This window comes from Polypterus senegalus, chromosome 9 (genome assembly GCF_016835505.1).
Source record: "Polypterus senegalus isolate Bchr_013 chromosome 9, ASM1683550v1, whole genome shotgun sequence".
NCBI classification, from domain to species: domain Eukaryota; kingdom Metazoa; phylum Chordata; class Cladistia; order Polypteriformes; family Polypteridae; genus Polypterus; species Polypterus senegalus.
The window spans coordinates 6,493,369-6,513,177 of record NC_053162.1 but is presented as its reverse complement, the minus strand read 5'-3'; the positions used below and the strand labels follow the sequence as shown (position 1 = coordinate 6,513,177).

The window sequence follows — 19,809 nt, the reverse complement described above, 5'->3', positions numbered from 1 at the left end:
AGACGGTGATATCTTCTTTGTGATGCCATTAAAGGGTGCGACTCACGGTCGTATTTCAGGAAAGTGTTGGGATCGGCTTTCTTAACTCTTTATCTGCTTCCTCCCTACTGGTATATATCTCCACTTTCTGTTTGGCAGGATACAAGATGCTGTATCTGATATCGGCTTTTCGCAAGCGCTGTTTCATATTATAAAAAGAGGCACGCTTAGCAGCTGTTGAGGGTGAGAAATCAGGGAAAGTACGAATGAGGTGGTTTTCAAATATAATCTCTTGTTTCTGTCTGAGAAGTGACATTACATTTAATTTAAATTGTAACTTATCAAAGCGCACAATAAAAGTCCTAGGTTTAGAGTTGTTCGATCCCCGTATGCGATAAGCTGCAGCTATCTCGGTGTCTGATTTAAAGTCCTCTCTAATTATTTTGGAGAATAGTTCAGCTATGAATTTCACTGGGTTTGGACTTTCGCAATTCTCGGGTAGATCTTCAATTCTAATATTATTCCTTCTGTATCCATCTTCCAGAGCAGCAGGTCTGTCTCCGAGTTTTTTGCATTCGGAATTGGCAGCTGATGCTTTTCCATCAGCGGTGGATGCTAGATTTTTGTCTGTTTCAATTTGAGTCGTGAATGTCTGCTTAACATCCTTCAGCTGATCGGCAAGTGTGCTCAGTTTAGACGCATTTTTCCTGAATGTGCTCCTCAATTTTTTCCAGCATACATTTAAAGGCCGCCTCAAAGCGATTATATACGCATTTCTCCGAGTCTTTATTATCCTAACGCAGCTTCTCACTTGCCTTCTCGCTTGTCTTGAGCATACTATTTTTTTTTTTTCTTTCTTTATATCATTCTTTATCTCTTGCGTGAGCTCAGAGATCATCACTTTCAGTTCGGACAGATCATTTCTGCTTTCGTACACCATAGGCGAAGCAGCGGGCTCTATTACAGCCGATGTTCCCGGCTCGCGAGGAGCAGGTGAAAGCGCGGACTGCAAGGCCTTTTCCAGTTTCAAATGATCTTCTCCAATCGGCGAGCTATCATGACCTGCATCACTTGCACATTCGCTCCCATTTTCGCTCTCAACTGGAGACGATGCAGCGGACCGTGGTCCCGAGGAGTCTGGGCTTGCCCGTCTGTTCCAGGTCAGTCTCTGACAGGCCGTACCTTCAACTTGAACTTGAACTTGGACTTGCCGGTCTACGCTTGGATGTAGCTTTAGTTTTCTTTTCCGTTTCTTTCTGAGCCCCTTTCTTGACGACCATGTTTATATACAGTGGGTACGGAAAGTATTCAGACCCCCTTCAATTCTTCACTCTTTGTTATATTGCAGCCATTTGCTAAAATCATTTAAATTATTTTTTTCCTCATTAATGTACACACAGCACCCCATATTGACAGACAAAAAAAAAGAATTTTTGAAATTGTTGCAGATTTATTAAAAAAGAAAAACTGAAATCTCACATGGTCCTAAGTATTCAGACCCTTTGCTCAGTATTTAGTAGAAGCACCCTTTTGAGCTCATACAGCCAGGAGTCTTCTTGGGAAAGATGCAACAAGTTTTTCACACCTGGATTTGGGGATCCTCTGCCATTCCTCCTTGCAGATCCTCTCCAGTTCTGTCAGATTGGATGGTAAACGTTGGTGGACAGCCATTTTTAGGTCTCTCCAGAAATGCTCAATTGGGTTTAAGTCAGGGCTCTGGCTGGGCCATTCAAGAACAGTCACAGAGTTGTTATGAAGCCACTCCTTCATTATTTTAGCTGTGTGCTTAGGGTCATTGTCTTGTTGGAAGGTAAACCTTCGGCCCAGTCTGAGGTCCTTAGCACTCTGGAGAAGGTTGTTGTCCAGGATATCCCTGTACTTGGCCGCATTCTTCTTTCCCTCGATTGCAACCAGTCGTCCTGTCCCTGCAGCTGAAAAACACCCCCACAGCATGATGCTGCCACCGCCATGCTTCACTGTGGGGACTGTATTGGACAAGTGATGAGCAGTGCCTGGTTGTCTCCACACATACCGCTTAGAATTAAGGCCAAAAAGTTCTATCTTGATTTTATCAGACCAGAGAATCTTATTTCTCACCATCTCAGAGTCCTTCAGGTGTCTTTTAGCAAACTCCAAGATAGACCTCAGGACCTCAGACTGGGCCGAAGGTTTACCTTCCAACAAGACAATGACCCTAAGCACACAGCTAAAATAACGAAGGAGTGACTTCACAACAACTCTGTGAGTGTTCTTGAATGCTTAAGAATATTCAAGCATCTTGTATGCTTGCATATACTGTAGTAGAACTCTCGGGTTGGATAAATACAGGATACCTCGGGATAATAAAGAAATAATGGAAAAACATAACACCGCTGCTAACGGAGCTCTGCTTAAAATGGACGAGACCAACTCCGATGTGTCCAAGAAACTGATGTGAGATTGGAGGAGGCAAGAAGATGTAAAAAAAAAAAAAAAAAATGAATTCATTGTCACATTTTTGAACGGGTGTACAAGTCAGGGTCTGATTTTATGATCGACTTATACACGAGTATATACGGTAAATAAATTTCAGTAAGCGTGTTCAATACTACTTATTCCATGTGTCATTCCACTTTATTATACATAACTTCATTTTATGGACTGATGTGTTTTGATTTCTTTGTGTGTGCGGATTACATGGGTTGTTACCGACATCTGGTGTAGATTTCATGTCAGTTGCCCCATTAGGAGTATATTTTCTGTTGAAAAAAATAGACGAGTTCAATACTTATTTTCCCCGCTGTATTAGTGGTGGTCAAGCTGTTAGTATTCCAGTCTGCACAGGGAGGAAGAGAAGAGAAATTAGTACACAGCGCCAACCCTTATTACTAATACTAGAGCCCTTCAGCTGTCACCTATGTGCATACATGTGTCAGTATGCAGTACGAACAAGAATTTAGACAGTGGCACAATTTTTTATAATTTTAGCTCTGTACGCCGCCACCATGGATTTCAAATGAAGAAATAGTTACGTGATTGAAGTGCAGACTTTCAGCTTTATTTCAAGGGGGTTAACAAAAATATCGCATGAACTGTTCAGGAACGAATGCCATTTTTGCACGGTTCCCCATTTTCAGGGACTCCCAAGTATTTGGACACACTAACATAATCATAAATATAATAATCATTTACAATATTTGGTTGAAACTCCTTTACAGTCCATAACTGCCTGAAGTCTAAACCTATGGCCATCTCCAAAGTGCTGCCTTTCCAACCCAGTGATGCTTTGCCAGGCCTTTACTGCTGCTGTCCTCTTCAGGCGCTGCTTGTTTGTGGGACTTTCTGCCTTCAGTTTTGTCGTCAGTAAGTGAAGTGCATGTCCAGTTGGGGTGAGGTCAGTTGATTGATTTGGCCATTGAAGAACATTCTACTTCTTTTCCTTGTTGCACTTGGTTTGCTGTCCCAGTATGTTTGGGTTCATTGTCCATCTGTACTGTGAAGTTTTGTCCTATCAGTTTTGCAGCTTTTGTCTGACTCTGACCAGACAGTGTGGCACCCTGGACACTTCAGAATTCATCCTACTACTTTGCCAGCAGTCATATCATCAATAAACACCATTGACTGACTTCCTTCGGCAGTCACACATGCCCATGCCATACCACTGCCTCCACCATGTTTCACAGATGACGTGGTATTCATCATATCAGGAGCCATTTGTTCACTTCTATATCCATTATTCTGATTATTATTATTATGATTTTAGATTCAGTTGTTCCAGAACTCGACTCTGTGGCGGACCCGGCCAGGACGCCCATTCAGTGTATGTTCCGAGGGAGCAAGCATAGACTACTCAATATCTCTCCATTATATACTGTAGTACCTTTCCTATCTATCAATCTATCTATCCGTTATATAGCACCTTTCCTATTGTGGCAGGTGGCCGGGGCCCATGCCTGGCCAGGACGCACCTTCAGCATATGCTCTGGGGGAGCAAGGATGGGAAACCCAGCATCTCCACCTGGACGCTAGATGGCAACCCCTGTGTTGCAGTGGGTGCCTCGGACTCCCGCAGGGCTTCATGGGAGTTGTTTTGTGGTGCAGCCCTGTTGGGATCTGCAGGAGCCGCCAGGGGGTGCTGCAGCAGGAGCTGCTGAGCCCTTATGGGTAGTGTTTTTGCCACACGTCTTGTCTCCTTCTAAGATTTTTTTTTTTTAATAATAGAGAGATGTGTGCGCTTTTACCCATGACTCATTCAGTCATTTCCAGTCCCGCTCTTTCCTTTCCCACTAGTGATAAACATTTTGATTCATCTTTACTCTGGGGTGTCGAACTCCAATCCTGGAGGACCGAAGTGGCTGCAGGTTTTCTTTCTAACCATCTTTTTCATTAGTTTTTGCTGCTAATTCATTTTTATTTGCCCTAGTTTTAATTAACTTCACTCAGGCCCCTTAGTTGTTTCTTTTTCCTTAATTAGCAGCCAAACAATAATGAGATACAAAACAAGCTGCCACACCACCAGCTCACCTGTGCCCATCTCACAATATCTGAAAATTAAGAAAAGTGAAGGTCTGTTATTTCTTTAGTGATTTAAAATTTGGATATCATTTTCTATGTTGCAGAACCTCTAAATGTTAATGGTGTAATATCAGAGGGCGCTGATGCCAGCTCTACAGAGGATAACAATGAAGCCACCAGTGAGGTAAGGCCTATGTAGTGCTGCAGTATATGATAATTGGCAGTCACTGGCTACGTTATGTTTTCATATTCCCTAGAATTAATCCGTTAAACTGTTGAGTTTACATAAAATTTCTGTAATAATGTAATGATAATACTATAACTTTGTTAAAATATATAATTACAGCTGTTTGAAACTATAATCTGATTTGTTATGAACCTCAGCTGAGAAATTCTGTGTTTTCTTTCTTTTCCTAAGTGGAATGACCTGAGCCCATTTTTTGGTCAGGGAGACACGCTAAGCCGCCTTTCTGCGGAACTTTCCAATCAGTCTTTGCGTGACGAAGAACTCCATGCACGTTACCATAGTGCCCTCTTTAAACTGAGAGAAGAAGCTTTGAGTGAGAAAACGTCTGCTGAGTTGGCATGGCTTGATCATCAAAAAAAGTATGTATTTGGTGTCAAGGTATCAAGGTTTTCAATTGGTGAAACCTCTCGATTCTCCCATCTCATCTCTCTGGCTAGTAATAAGGGCGAGCCTCATATCTTTATTGAATAAAATGTTTTATTTCACAAAAAGATTTGTAAATACATGAAGCTCAGTAGAGCACACAAGGTATAAAGGAGTTTCCGACAAGGACAACCCCAGGCGAACAAGTCCCAATATTAAATCCTAAGAATAGTCAAAGTGTAGGGTGGTTCAGATCTAATTATGCAGATTCAGATCGTCTGGATGACTTTGATTTATGCGGCGACGATTCCAGTTCAGTGCGAAGACGATTCTTCATGTTGTCAGTTCGCACACTTCTCGATGGTCCAGGATTTTTCAGGTGATTTTCTATGTAATAAACTTAATAAGTTATAGCGTAATGAAAATTGCATAATTAGATCTGGACCACCCTATATACAGCGAAATAGGTAAAAATCCAATGTATCCTAAAAAACAAAGAACTAAATTAGAAAACATTCACCAGACTCCCAAACAACTTTGAAATGAACCACCACGAACTGTGGGAGACCCTCCAGCTTTACAAAAAGCTCCTGCCAGTGACTGGGACGTGGCTCCGTCTCTTCAGGGACCACCTACAAAGCAATGTCACCCCTCCTTTCCTGACCATCCATTCTACTTGCCTCCTGGCCAGGTAATGGACGAGGGGTCCATCCACCACAATATATCTGCTATAAAATAAAGCACTGAAGTCTGTGTCCTGTCCTTCTGAGCAATCTGATTGGTCAGTTTGGCTATGGTGACACCACAAAGGGGAATTGCAAGTATGAGATTCACAAGGAGGAGAAATGGCATGGAGGGCATGTGAAGAGTCACCTTCAAAGATGAAATATAAAAGGGGACAGATTTTGCACCTTGAAAATAATGACAGTGTCTGAGAGGTAGGCTTTATGGGAATGCGCTCAAGAAAGTGAGCATTAGTCTAGAAATGTTCACGCACACACAAGTACAGGGGAAAGTAACTGAAAGTGCATTCAGGACAAGAGATAGCAAACATTTTTAAATTACTTTATTACCTGCTTGGCTAGCGTATATATATGTATATACTGTTTATATAATGTGTATGGGATGGCGCGGTGGGTTGTACTGCTGCCTCGCAGTTAGGAGACACGGGTTCGCGTCCAGGGTCCTCCCTGCGTGGAGTTTGCATGTTCTCCCCGTGTCTGCGTGGATTTCCTTCCACAGTCCAAAGACATGCAGGTTAGGTGCATTGGCGATTCTAAATTGTCCCTAGTGTGTGCTTGGTGTGTGGATGTGTGCCCTGCGGTGGGCTGGCGCCCTGCCCGGGGTTTTGTTTCCTGCCTTGTGCCCTGTGTTGGCTGGGATTGGCTCCAGCAGACCCTTGAGACCCTGTGTTGCGGGTTGGATAATGGATGGCTGGATAATGTGTGTGTGTGTGTGTGTGTGTGTTGTGTACTATGTATAAGTGTATATATATATATATATATATATATATATATATATATATAATAATATATATATAATAATATATATGGATTCAGGAGGTATTCAGACCCCTTGACTTGCTGCACGCTTTACTGTTTTGCAGATTTAATTTTAAATGGATAAATTTGCCAATTTTGCCCATCAATCTACACTCAGTATCCCACAATGACAAAATTAAAACAAGTTTTCAGAAACAGTTGTGTAAATTTACTGTTTATTTACTAGCATTATTAAAGATTTTATGAAACACCAAGAATAACAATTCATAGAATACTATTACACCAGGTAATTTAATGAGTTACAGTATTTGTTAGACTGCTTGTATATCCATCCATCCATCATCCAACCAGCTACATTCTAACTACAGAGTCACAGGGGTCTGCTGGAGCCAATCCCACCCTACACAGGGTGCAAGGCAGGAAACAAACCCTGGGCAGGGCGCCAGCCCACCGCAGGGCACGCACACACACACGCACCAAGCACACACTAGGGACAATTTAGAATCGCCAATGCACCTAACCTGCATGTCTTTGGACTGTGAGAGGAAACCCACGCAGACACGGGGAGAACATGCAAACTCCACTCAGGGATGAACCGGGAAGCGAACCCGGGTCTCCAAACTGCGAGGCAGCAGCGCTACCCACTGCGCCACCGTGCCACCCACTGCTTGTACAGTAAATTCAAATTTAATTTAGTGAGTCTAATTTTCACCAGTTGAAATGAGGGATGGGATCTGCAGAATGGGTTTGCTTTTTTATTTTCTAATTTTTGGTTTATAAATTCTGCTTTTGTCGTTTGACTGGTTTGCATTCCATTTAGCAGGTACTTAGCAAAGGGAGATGAAACAAAGCTTGCTGATATCATAGAGAAGCAGGAGGAGGTTGTGAAAAAGCTGCGCCTGGAACAGGTAAAATCAATCATATCACTGGATTTCATTTATAATCCAGTCTTGTAGATAGCTTTGAGATGTGTAAAACTACACCATGCAAAAAAAAAAAGCTCAACAAGTAGATTTCTATATTTATACCACTAAGAGAGATTTTTCTTTTCAGTGCTTTATCTACCTATCTATCTATCTGGGGATTTTTTTTATTTGCACCTTTCTTCTCAATAATTCTTTAATAATAATAATAAGCTAGAAAATGTACACATGGTGTATCATTCAGGTGTAGACACTGTGACCCTCCATGGCCTGAGCTCCTTAGGTGGGTTTTAAGAGCCTTCTTAATCCATTTCAGGGGTCAAAGGGAATCTAACCAGGATTAGGTAAAAAGATGAAAATAGGCCTGGATGGCACTCTAGTCCATCACAAGGACGTCACTCTCTCTCTCTCTTTGCTCTTTCTCACTCACACACACACACACACACACACACACACGCACACATATATTTACACACAGTGACAATCCACAGTTGGCAATTAACATAACCTAAATAAAAAATATCGAGAAAACCTTTATAATTAATTTCTTATTTGCTGGAGCATGTCTAGCCATAGTAATTATTATGGAATGGGACTTGCAAAGCTATTCAGTTATGACAAATGTTAAGACAAACTTTACAGTGAGTGACCATTGGAGATATTAGGCGAATGTGACAGTCTGATGGTAAATTACAGCGGGGGGACCATAATTTCAAAGTCCAAGACTGGGATACTTGTGTAGTGTGTGTTCCTATGCTTAAAAATGCCTCATCATCAGTGAGGGATCAGGGCACAGGAAAAAAAAAAAAAAATAAACCTTTCACAGATGAGCATACAGTATATTATACGACTGCACACACTGCTAGAAGTGGAAACAAATGCATGGCTGCACTCTCTGTTTTTTTCTGGTTCTTGATCGTCTTGGCAATGAAACAGTGAACTTATTCGTAGTTGAAGTCACACAGAACGTTTCTCCGTTTTAAGTTAGATGAGTTCTGGAATTTGTTGACGCTTTTGAATGGAAGATTTTGAAATACAAGATATCTCAACGAAAATTAAACTACCTGGACAAATTTCCACGAAAAATAAATCTGCCACATTTCAATACAATTTGGGCTGGGATGTTTCATTTGGACAGACAGACATACTGTAGCTATTGCAATAGGTGCTTTGTGCATTACACGCGAACACACGTAATTCAAAGTATTTGGAGCGCTACAGCGTGTGTCTGTTTTCACTACAGGCCGAAATCCAGCATCTCAAGAGTCTGCATCAGTCTGCTCGACAACAAAGGAAACTTCTACTACAGCACCAGAGGGAGATTGTGGGAATCCAGCAGTCCGCTGCCCAGTTACACAAAGATTTACAAGAAGTCTCTGCTGACCACCTGAAAAGAGAACTGGCAATCGATCACTTAATTGGCAACCTGAAAAAAGACTTGGAAAAGACACAGGTACGCCATTTGGGGAAAAGACAAGTAACACCAGTAGCTCTGAGCAAAAGTCATTTTGGTCAAAAGCTCCAAAAATTATTCAGATAGTGAAACCTCCTAGTATCATATCCGTCACGACATACATCATCATCCATCCAGTATCCAACCCACTATATCCTAACTACAGGGTCACGGGGGTCTGCTAGAGAAGAAAACAAGAAGAAAAAGGCAGAAAACAAACCCCGGGCAGGGCACCAGCCCACCGCAGGGCATGCGCACACACACACACACACACACCAAGCACAATTTAGAATCGCCAATGCACCTAATCTGCATGTCTTTGGACTATAGGAGGAAACCCACTCAGACACGGGGAGAACATGCAAACTCCAGGTAGGGAGGACCCGGCAAGCGAACCCGGGTCTCCTAACTGCAAGGCAGCAGTGCTACCCACTGCGTCACTGTGCCACCCTACATCATCATCATCATCATAATAATACATTTTATTTATATGTAGCCTTTCCCATGCTAAAAATCTCCAGTTGTAATTTAATGCATGCAGTATATTTTAAAGTGAATAAAAATAAATTCCTTGCTTGTTGCAGTTGAACAGTAGAGAGCAGGAAACACTTGGGGATGACGTTTACTTGAGTCCATTTCAAGGAGACCCAGAAAACAAGGTATGATTTAAGTGGCTACCAAAAATTATCTGAAAGGAACCATGTACAGTATGTCAACTTTAGTCCTGTAAATTTGTTAAATAAAAGTGATTAGGTGATGTCTGGCATATTGTGGTATTTACGTATTTTTACGATAGTTGGCATGTCTGCTTATCGGGAGAGGGTGAGGTATAGATATACTAGCGACCGCAACGTAAGAGTTTAAAATGTCATGTTATCCTTGTAATGAGCTTTTATATTGCTTTATTTGATTGCGGCATTTTATCATTAACTTGTAGAGACATTTTAATTATTCTTTCAATAATTTGAGAGGAAGAAAAATGTTGTTAACCTTGTCTAGGTTGAGGTGTCCAGTTAGCATACAAAGGATGAGGTGAGACAAGAGAGGAATGGAGGGAGTCAGAAAGAGTGTGGAGGATTTCCATCTTGTGCCGAAACAAGAATCGGATCCTAAGAAAAAAACAAAAAATAAAATGATCTGAAGGTCCAAATGAAGTGAGCAGTCTATACAGCAGGAGTTGGAGAAGAATCCAAGCTAGCGATGAAGGGTTTTCTTCACAGAACCAGGTTATCAACTTGTCCAGTTAATCTGAATTTCATAATTGTCATAGTGCATAGTCATGTAATTAACTGAGATATTGTAGTCTTAGTGTTCTTTCAAAAATTCACTGTTTGATAATAGATCTTTAACTGCACAGGGTCTGGCTTACATCAAATCTTTAGAAGCAATGCTTTATGGCGTTCCTGTTGGCTCAGTTGCCGGTGAACAACACAAAATCCCCAGTAGTGTGATGGAGTGCTACAAGACCACGGAGGAGAAGTCGCCAGTCAATACTGGAAAAGTGAAAAAGCGGCAAGTATCAGTGTTATACAAGTGACCAGTTATGCCACCTTAGTTATTGTATTTAATAATATTTTAACAGTTAAATCCAATGCGTTGAATGTGTGTATATACAGGTAGTCCCCAAGTTACGGACATACGACATACAACTTACTTATTTACTGGGGGACGCGACGCATGCGCCTCAGTAACTGCCACTCTGTCATCTTCGGCCTGGGGATGCTGCAGGCGGTGGCTGGATGGACGCTGGAGGGGGGCGATTTTGCTGCTTGCGTGGCAAGCAATGACCTGGGGTCCATAAAACGGAAAATGCTGTGATTTTTACGATTAAACCACGAGATTACGAAATATTGCAACTAAAAATGTACAGTACTTACAAAAAGCTGTACATATCCATTATAAAGTTCACAGACACGTGTCGCATTTCATTTCACTCCCTCTTCATTTGACTGGAGTTAATTTTTTCAGGCGACACATCTTCTTCCAAGACGTTATAAAATTAAAAATTCTTTTCCAGTAAAAAATCTACTTACAGACGGAGATAAGCGGCAACACAAAATTCAAACCGATTGACGTGTGTCGTAAAATTTAGACGCGCAGAACAAATCGGGCAGCGTCATGAAATCAATTTTAATTAAGCAGAGAGTGCGTGCGTGAAACAAATCAGATGGGGACTCGTGTCGCAAAGTAAAAAGATTCAGATCGGGCAGGGTTGTAATAGCAAAGCTCTGCACATGTGTGCGCATGCGCGCACGGCTAGGGTTGTATTTGCGCGCAGTGCACGCGCAAATCGGGCAGGCACTGCAGATCGGTTGTTGACAACCGCTCGTGTGCAGGACGGAGGCTTGATGGGGCGGTTCGCTACCCACTCACCACACCGCCGCAGCTACTGCTCCTGACTGGACGGAGGTTGGATGGGGTGTTTCACTGCCTGCCCACTACACACAGGTGTCCCGTTCGTTCTCGGTGGGCGGCTGGTGATGCTGCAAGCGGTGACCCGGTTGTGGCTGAACAGAGGCCACTGAGGGTGAACGATTCTGCGGGGGTAGCATTGTAGTGTGCCTCGGGTGGCTGCCTGTTGAATGGGGGCGGTGGTGGGTGATTCACTACCCACCTTTGGCCGCACCGTGTTCGTTCTCGGGGGCAAACGCTGGAGGCAGCATACTGTAGTGGAGGTGACTATGTGGTGGGCTGGTGGTGAACTGCCCCTCGCCGCCCCCATTCATTCTCAATAGCAAGCCTGCTTGTACTGTTACGTACATAGCGGGAAGTTGTCTCTCGTTTAGTACACCAGACGTGTTGACGACAGGTGCCTTCCTGCTGTGATCGCTTGTACAGTGCTGTGCAGAAGAGCTCATCTTAATCTTTTGTCTTCACCCTTCAACAATGTCTCTGAAACACAAATCTGATGCAAGTGCTGGTGATACAGTAAAGAAGAGAAAAACCAACACAATTAAAAAGTAGAAATAATAAAAAGGTCAGAGAGAGGTGAAACTCCATCATTCATTGGCAGAGCACTTGGTTACAGTCGGTCAACAATAGCATTTATTAAAATAATGTACCTGTTCTGAATTACATACAAATTCAACTTAAGAACAAACCTACAGTCCCTATCTCATACGTAACCCGGGGACTGCCTGTACATGTGTATGTACAGATACTCTGAGACCTCAAAGTTTATTTCTCTCTATTATAATAAAAAAAATCCTGGGACGAGACGAGACGAGACGTGGCTTTTTCAGAGAGATACTTTCACGTCCCACGAGACGAGACTTTGTGCCAAGAGATTTAGCGAGGCCTGGAACCAGTAATAAAAGACAAAGAGTAGATGACAAAGAAGAACATCGTAAAAAATTCAACGTTTCAGCAATACACATGCATAGCAGGTTAGAGATAATGGAAATATGAAAATTCATAAGTCTCAAAAAAAGGATAGTAAGGATTGCATTAGCACAAACAAACGGAAATTATTACTCGTTGAAATAACGGAACAGCAAAAAGAGATTGAATATATTGTTCAGATTTAAAGTTTAAGTCGGAGACTTGTAGATCATCTAATTCGTGTTGCCATCAGAGAAAAGTAGTGTTTCTTCCCAATGAAGAGGCGTATCCACGAGAATGAAAAGATTTGTTGTTTGGTGTAAGTGAAATTCACATACGCAAGCAGCAGAGACGCGAAGTGGCTGGTGCGTAGCTCAGGCCGTGGATTGGGGTTGGCGAGCGAAGTGAGCAGGAGGCGAAGCCCCCTAGTCTTTAAAATAACATTTTTACTATGAAATCTCCTGTGCAAACCTCGCCCTGCATGTCAATAAATATGGATTTACTGTATATATGTAAGTTCTTTCTTGTTTTGAAGAGTTTATTTGTGCAACAAGAAAACAAATAAATAGAAAAGAATTACTTAGAGGAAAAAAGCACATGAACCACAAAGTTGATTAGCTCAGTGAGGGAAGCGTAACAAACAATGGTGTAGCTCTGGGTGGGGCAGTTCTTTAATTTGCCGCCCTCCAACATCTGAATATGTTAACCTATTTAAATAGAAAATTAAAATGATTTATAGAGAAAATGTAAGATACATTTTGCATAGATTTATTCATATATAGAGAAACAGCAATAATTTTTCACTTCTTATTATTTTTAAGCATCAATTAAATAAGAATATAGCATAGACGCACTAATAAGCCGTGTTCTAATTATTAGTTTAATATAATTCCACTACGAAAACCAGAACCAGTGTAGTGTACAAGTGATAGGTGGGGATGTTTTCTGCGCAGAGCAAGAACGCATTCAGATTGATAACGAAAAGAAATTATAAATTGTAAAATAGTTGTTTATCTTCCTAGAAATTCTTATCGGTGTAATGTTTGTTTATTTTTGTTATTGCCTCATAAATTTCTGATGCCGTCACAGAAACACAGAAACATTTGTGGATAAAAATCAAAGAATTTTTCCGAACCCTGCTGCTTACACACGAATTGTACTGAGCCTTTTGGCCCGGTGTGGACTGCACCCTCCGCCCTCCCCTAACTACACCACTAGTAACTAGATAATGGTGCAAAATTAGACTTCTTCAAACAGTTCAATATTGTAGCGACCTTCCCATCCGGTTCGAAAAGAAGAAAAAAAACAGATGGACGAGGTAAAGCTCACAAAACAGTTTACTTGAAATATAAAGAAGAAAAAAAAAATACAGGGTTCTAACAGCAAAAAATGAAATGAACATCTTTGACTTTGAACTATTTACAATCTCCTATATTTCTCTCATATTTGTGGTCCTGAGAGATGCTGCTAAAGAAAAGCAAAAACTGAAAAACCAAAAACGCCAACTTCGTTTGCCCCACAACACGACCTTGTAGCCCCTTCACCAACGAACCTCTCCACCTTCCTCCCATCCCGGTCCCCCCCTTCTATATCGATCATACCCCCGCGTCAGTCCTCCGCGCTGTTCTCCACCCTCCCTCAATCGGACCCAACAGTCACTCCAAAAGGCCTTCAGCCTGGCTGGGACACTACAATGTAATGCAGTTAATGGCAACAGGAGTGAAACTACTAGTGGACAATCAACACGGTCCTCCAGAGTTGGATTAGAAAATTGTCTACTGCAAAATAATCTATACTAATAAAAGGCAAAGCCCTCACTGACTGACTCACTGACTCACTAATCACTAATTCTCCAGCTTCCCGTGTAGGTAGAAGGCTGAAATTTGGCAGGCTCATTCCTTACAGCTTACTTACAAAAGTTAAGCAGGTTTCATTTCGAAATTCTACGCGTAACGGTCATAACTGAATCCTACTTTCATAACATATATATGTCCATAGCCTGCAGCTCGGTCGCCGTGTGAGGCAGCGTTGCCTTCCCCATCCCCACGCCTCCCACGTAATTGACTGCCTGCTTATATAAGGCCGTCCGTCGCTCCGGTGTCTTCATTCCCTTCTTTGCTTTGCCACGGTATTCACGTCTCCCTGCTGATAACTACAGCCTTTTTATTTAATCCACGGCTTCTCCGCTGTTTTATTGTTCCTTTATTAGGATTATAGTTATTGTGTAGGTATTTTAGACTTACTTTACATTGTTCAGGTACCTATTTCCTTTATCATTCCAACCGTACCCCCATTAACATGTCTATCGAGGTGATCACCATCGATCAAAGAACTGTCACTTATCGAGTGGTTTCCATGCCTGGAGATGGCACCTGCCTTTTCCATTCTCTGTGTTACATATTGAACGGCCATATCAGGCTCACTCTTGATATCCATTGTGTCTTATGTATTGAATGACTGGACAGGTTCAAGGTGTGGACTGATGATGGTACAGGAGATAATTAGACTACACAGGAGCACTAGAAGAGTAAAATGCTTAAGCCCTTCACCTATGGATCTGCAGGTGAGTTGATGGCTGCCGCTGAATTCTTCGGTTGTCACTTTCAAGTGTACCGAAATGGCCAAATATTTTACACCTTTCGACAACCGCCAATGCCTCTTAAACATCTTAGACTGACAGGTGACGATTTCAGTAGTGGACACTTTGATGTTTATGAATGTTTAAACTCTCAAAAGCTGGATGTGAAACCGGTTGTATGCTTACAACGCTTGACAGATGCCGAATGTCACTTCAACACAAGTCCTACAAATACTGTCGTCATTGAAACAAACCATGAAACTGATCGACCGATTATGACAGCAGCAATCCAAGCTGTGAGAAAAAAGTAAAAAGGAGGTAGGAGGCCTGTCAGACGTCTTGGTACATTTTCTGATGCAGCTAGACGGAAACAACTTTGTGACGCTACCGCCAAATCCTCACAGAAAAATCCACCAATTAATAGAAACTCTGTCCCTAAATACTCGCAGGCAAATCCACAAGCTCATAGAGATGCTGCCGCTAAATACTTGCAGGCAATTCCACAACTTAATACCGGGAATGCCTGTTAAACATCTTAGATTCATGAGTAGCGATTTGGGTAGTGAACAATGTTATCTTTACAACGGTTGACAAACACGGAATGTAACTCGAACACAACACGTCCTCCAAATACGAACCTGATTGAAAGAAATAATGAGAATCAAATCCTTTATGACAGCAACACTCATAAAAGTGACAAAACAATTACTTTGACAATGAGGTTACATTATTTTTAAAATGTTTCTTTTTCATAACTTCTTTAACACACTACTTCTCCGCTGCGAAGCGCGGGTATTTTGCTAGTAACCTATAAAGGGGGTTTACTTTAAGACCATTTTGAGTAGAAGTGGACATTACATTACATCAGAGCTCTTTATTGTCAGATACACTGAATTTCACTGCATAGTTGTGAAGATGTACAGTGGTGTGAAAAACTATTTGCCCCCTTCCTGATTTCTTATTCTTTTGCATGTTTGTCACACAAAATGTTTCTGATCATCAAACACATTTAACCATTAGTCAAATATAACACAAGTAAACACAAAATGCAGTTTTTAAATGATGGTTTTTATTATTTAGGGAGAAAAAATCCAAACCTACATGGCCCTGTGTGAAAAAGTAATTGCCCCCTGAACCTAATAACTGGTTGTTCCACCCTTAGCAGCAATAACTGCAATCAAGCGTTTGCGATAACTTGCAATGAGTCTTTTACAGCTCTGGAGGAATTTTGGCCCACTCATCTTTGCAGAATTGTTGTAATTCAGCTTTATTTGAGGGTTTTCTAGCATGAACCGCCTTTTTAAGGTCATGCCAAAGCATCTCAATTGGATTCAGGTCAGGACTTTGACTAGGCCACTCCAAAGTCTTCATTTTGTTTTTCTTCAGCCATTCAGAGGTGGATTTGCTGGTGTGTTTTGGGTCATTGTCCTGTTGCAGCACCCAAGATCGCTTCAGCTTGAGTTGACGAACAGATGGCCGGACATTCTCCTTCAGGATTTTTGGTAGACAGTAGAATTCATGGTTCCATCTATCACAGCAAGCCTTCCAGGTCCTGAAGCAGCAAAACAACCCCAGACCATCACACTACCACCACCATATTTTACTGTTGGTATGATGTTCTTTTTCTGAAATGCTGTGTTCCTTTTACGCCAGATGTAACGGGACATTTGCCTTCCAAAAAGTTCAACTTTTGTCTCATCAGTCCACAAGGTATTTTCCCAAAAGTCTTGGAAATCATTGAGATGTTTCTTAGCAAAATTGAGACGAGCCCTAATGTTCTTTTTGCTTAACAGTGGTTTGCGTCTTGGAAATCTGCCATGCAGGCCGTTTTGCCCAGTCTCTTTCTTATGGTGGAGTCGTGAACACTGACCTTAATTGAGGCAAGTGAGGCCTGCAGTTCTTTAGACGTTGTCCTGGGGTCTTTTGTGACCTCTCGGATGAGTCGTCTCTGCGCTCTTGGGGTAATTTTGGTCGGCTGGCCACTCCTGGGAAGGTTCACCACTGTTCCATGTTTTTGCCATTTGTGGATAATGGCTCTCACTGTGGTTCGCTGGAGTCCCAAAGCTATAGAAATGGCTTTATAACCTTTACCAGACTGACAGATTTCAATTACTTCTGTTCTCATTTGTTCCTGAATTTCTCTGGATCTTGGCATGATGTCTAGCTTTTGAGGTGCTTTTGGTCTACTTCTCTGTGTCAGGCAGCTCCTATTGAAGTGATTTCTTGATTGAAACAGGTGTGGCAGTAATCAGGCCTGGGGGTGGCTACGGAAATTGAACTCAGGTGTGATACACCAGTTAGGTTATTTTTGAACAAGGGGGCAATTACTTTTCACACAGGGCCATGTAGGTTTGGATTTTTTCTCCCTAAATAATAAAACCATCATTTAAAACTGCATTTTGTGTTTACTTGTGTTATATTTGACTAATGGTTAAATGTGTTTGATGATCAGAAACATTTTGTGTGACAAACATGCAAAAGAATAAGAAATCAGGAAGGGGGCAAATAGTTTTTCACACCACTGTATAAATAAACACAGTAAATAAATAATAGTAGCAGAAGATAAATAAATGAATAAATAAAGAGCATAAATTAATAAATACAGAAAATAGGATAAGTTTAAATAGCAACATACTAATCCACCTTAGTAAAATAATAGAGGGAGATGTGCTGCTTTGGTTAAATGGGCTTAAATCAAACTGATCTCCAGAACCTGATAATATTTACCCTCGAGTTCTTATGGATGCTAGCGAGTACAGATATAAACCCTTGACACATATATTTAGAAAGTCAGTGCAACTGGGGAAATTCTAAAGGACTGGAAAATGGCAAATATTATCTTGTTATATTAAAAGGGTGATTGGGCAACTACAGGTCATTGAGCTTAACCTGTATCATAAGCTAATTAATGGAAGGAATGAGTAATGATAAAATTGAGTAACACATGGTGAGAACAGGAGTTTTACTGAACAGTTAGCCTTAGTTGAGAAGAGAGCGGTCATGTTTTACCGACATGCTAGAATTCCATGAGGGAAAAAATAAAGGATATGACCAGAGTGGGGCATTTAATATTATTTATCTTGACTTTCAGAAAGCATTTAATGGGCTGCCACATGAGAGGTTGGGCATCAAACTGAAAGAAGTGAAAGGTCTGGGTGATGTTTGTAGATGGGTGCAGAATTGGCTCAGACACAGGAAGCAGAGGGTGATGGTGCGAGGAACCTCCTCAGAATCTAGCCGATGTTAAGAGTGGTGACCAGCAGGGGGCAGTTCTGGGGCTGCTGCTATTTTTAATATAAATAAATGATTTGGATAGGCATATAAATAACAAGCTGGTTAAGTTTCTAGATGATACTAAGATAGGTGGATTGGCAGATAATTGAGACTCTGTTGAGTCATCACAGAGGGACAACTCGGCAGCACTGGAGAAAGTCTAGAGAAGGGCAACTTGGCTGATTCCAGGGACTGGCAAGCTTTGCTGGGTTGAATGACCTTCTCTCGTCTAGATTTTTAGAATTTTGTAATGTTCTCAAAAGACATTTTGTTTCACAAATGAGTAAGAATCATTACACTAACTCCCGGGTAGTGACTGATTCAGGTGGTCCTTGAGCATGCACTTTAAACATCTGTCAGCGAAATGTTGAGCTCCAGTTGAGCTCCACTGATTTGATTTGTTCGTTCTCACAGATTGGATCATATGATTCACTTGACCAGTTGTTTGCGAATCGCTCATCACCAGTGTTGTGCATGAACTAGTTCAAAAGAGCGCGTTTATTAAACAAGCTCATTTTTCTAAGAACGGTGAAATTAACGTAACGTATTTGCAAGTGAAGAACTTGAACGTGAGCAAGTTCAGTTTTTTGTGACATTATGGATCTGGTTTGGGTCCAGTTTAAATGTTTTGCCATACCCTGTAATGTAGAGTTGGAGCCAATTCCGAATCCGATATTCAGATAAGCACAAACAGTGGATTTTTTATGAATATTTATTTTGTACCAATTTTTTGCCATTTATTTGTATTCGGAAAAAATAACATCAAATCAAATAGGCGCCGTCTGTCTGCTTGTGCTTAAGCTGCACCCCCACTGCCACGAGCATGCGGTGAACCTCCGCTTTCACTTTAAGTTAAACGTTGGACTTCGTGAGGCCAGTTTATATTTTTGCCCCATTGGACATGCAAGATGTGACGCAAATTTTGACCGGCAGTGTAAATTGGTTAGTTCACGAACATGCTGGTTCTACAGCAGGGGTGCCCACACTTTTTTGGCTTGCAAGCTACTTTTAAAATGACCAGGTCAAAATGATCTACCTACATTAAAAATGCTATATATATATATATATATGGGGTGTCCCAAAATTCACGCAACATTTGAATTTGCCGCCATTTGTGTGGTAAAGTTTTGCCAACGAAAAAAAAAAGACAGCGTGACAGCTCACAGTTCAGGGTTATTAAAAATGGAGCGCTACACGAAAGAACAACGCGTTTTCATTGTTGAGCAATATTTTAAAAATAATGAGGTTTGGCAGCTACAGTTCGCAATTTTCATACAAAATATGATCGGAATAGTGATTTAACTTCATCAACTTTTTCGAACAAAATCATCTTCAGCAATGAGGCTCATTTTCATCTTGATGGCTTCGTTAATCGGCAAAATTGTCACATTTGGGGTTCAGAAAATCCACGAGTGATTGTTGAGAAACAAATGCATCCACAACGTGTCACTGTTTGGTGCGGATTTTGGGCTGGAGGCATCATCGGAACATTCTTCTTCGAAAATGCAGCTGGTCAGGCAATAACAGTTAATGGTGCTCGCTATCACGACATGATAATCCAGCTTTTTGTGCCTAAATTGCAAGATATGGATGTAATCGACATGTGGTTTGAACAAGACGGTGCCACATGCCATACAGCCTGAGAATCAATTCAATTACTGCATGAGTCATTTCCT

At 41.4% G+C, this 19,809-nt stretch overlaps 1 protein-coding gene across 2 annotated transcripts in view; it reads left to right on the top strand.

The window, feature by feature from the left end:
• LOC120535086 (centrosome-associated protein 350) overlaps window positions 1-19,809 on the top strand; it is a 192,274-nt gene that overhangs the window by 121,995 nt on the left and 50,470 nt on the right. The window contains exons 12-17 of one of the 2 annotated variants that reach the window (XM_039762643.1): window positions 4,578-4,657; window positions 4,892-5,079; window positions 7,409-7,493; window positions 8,752-8,961; window positions 9,546-9,620; window positions 10,319-10,473. In XM_039762643.1, coding sequence (XP_039618577.1) covers window positions 4,578-4,657; window positions 4,892-5,079; window positions 7,409-7,493; window positions 8,752-8,961; window positions 9,546-9,620; window positions 10,319-10,473 — 793 coding nt within the window. Of the gene's footprint in view, window positions 1-4,577; window positions 4,658-4,891; window positions 5,080-7,405; window positions 7,494-8,751; window positions 8,962-9,545; window positions 9,621-10,318; window positions 10,474-19,809 lie in introns of both variants that reach the window. The other variant, XM_039762642.1, reaches the window with a different exon arrangement.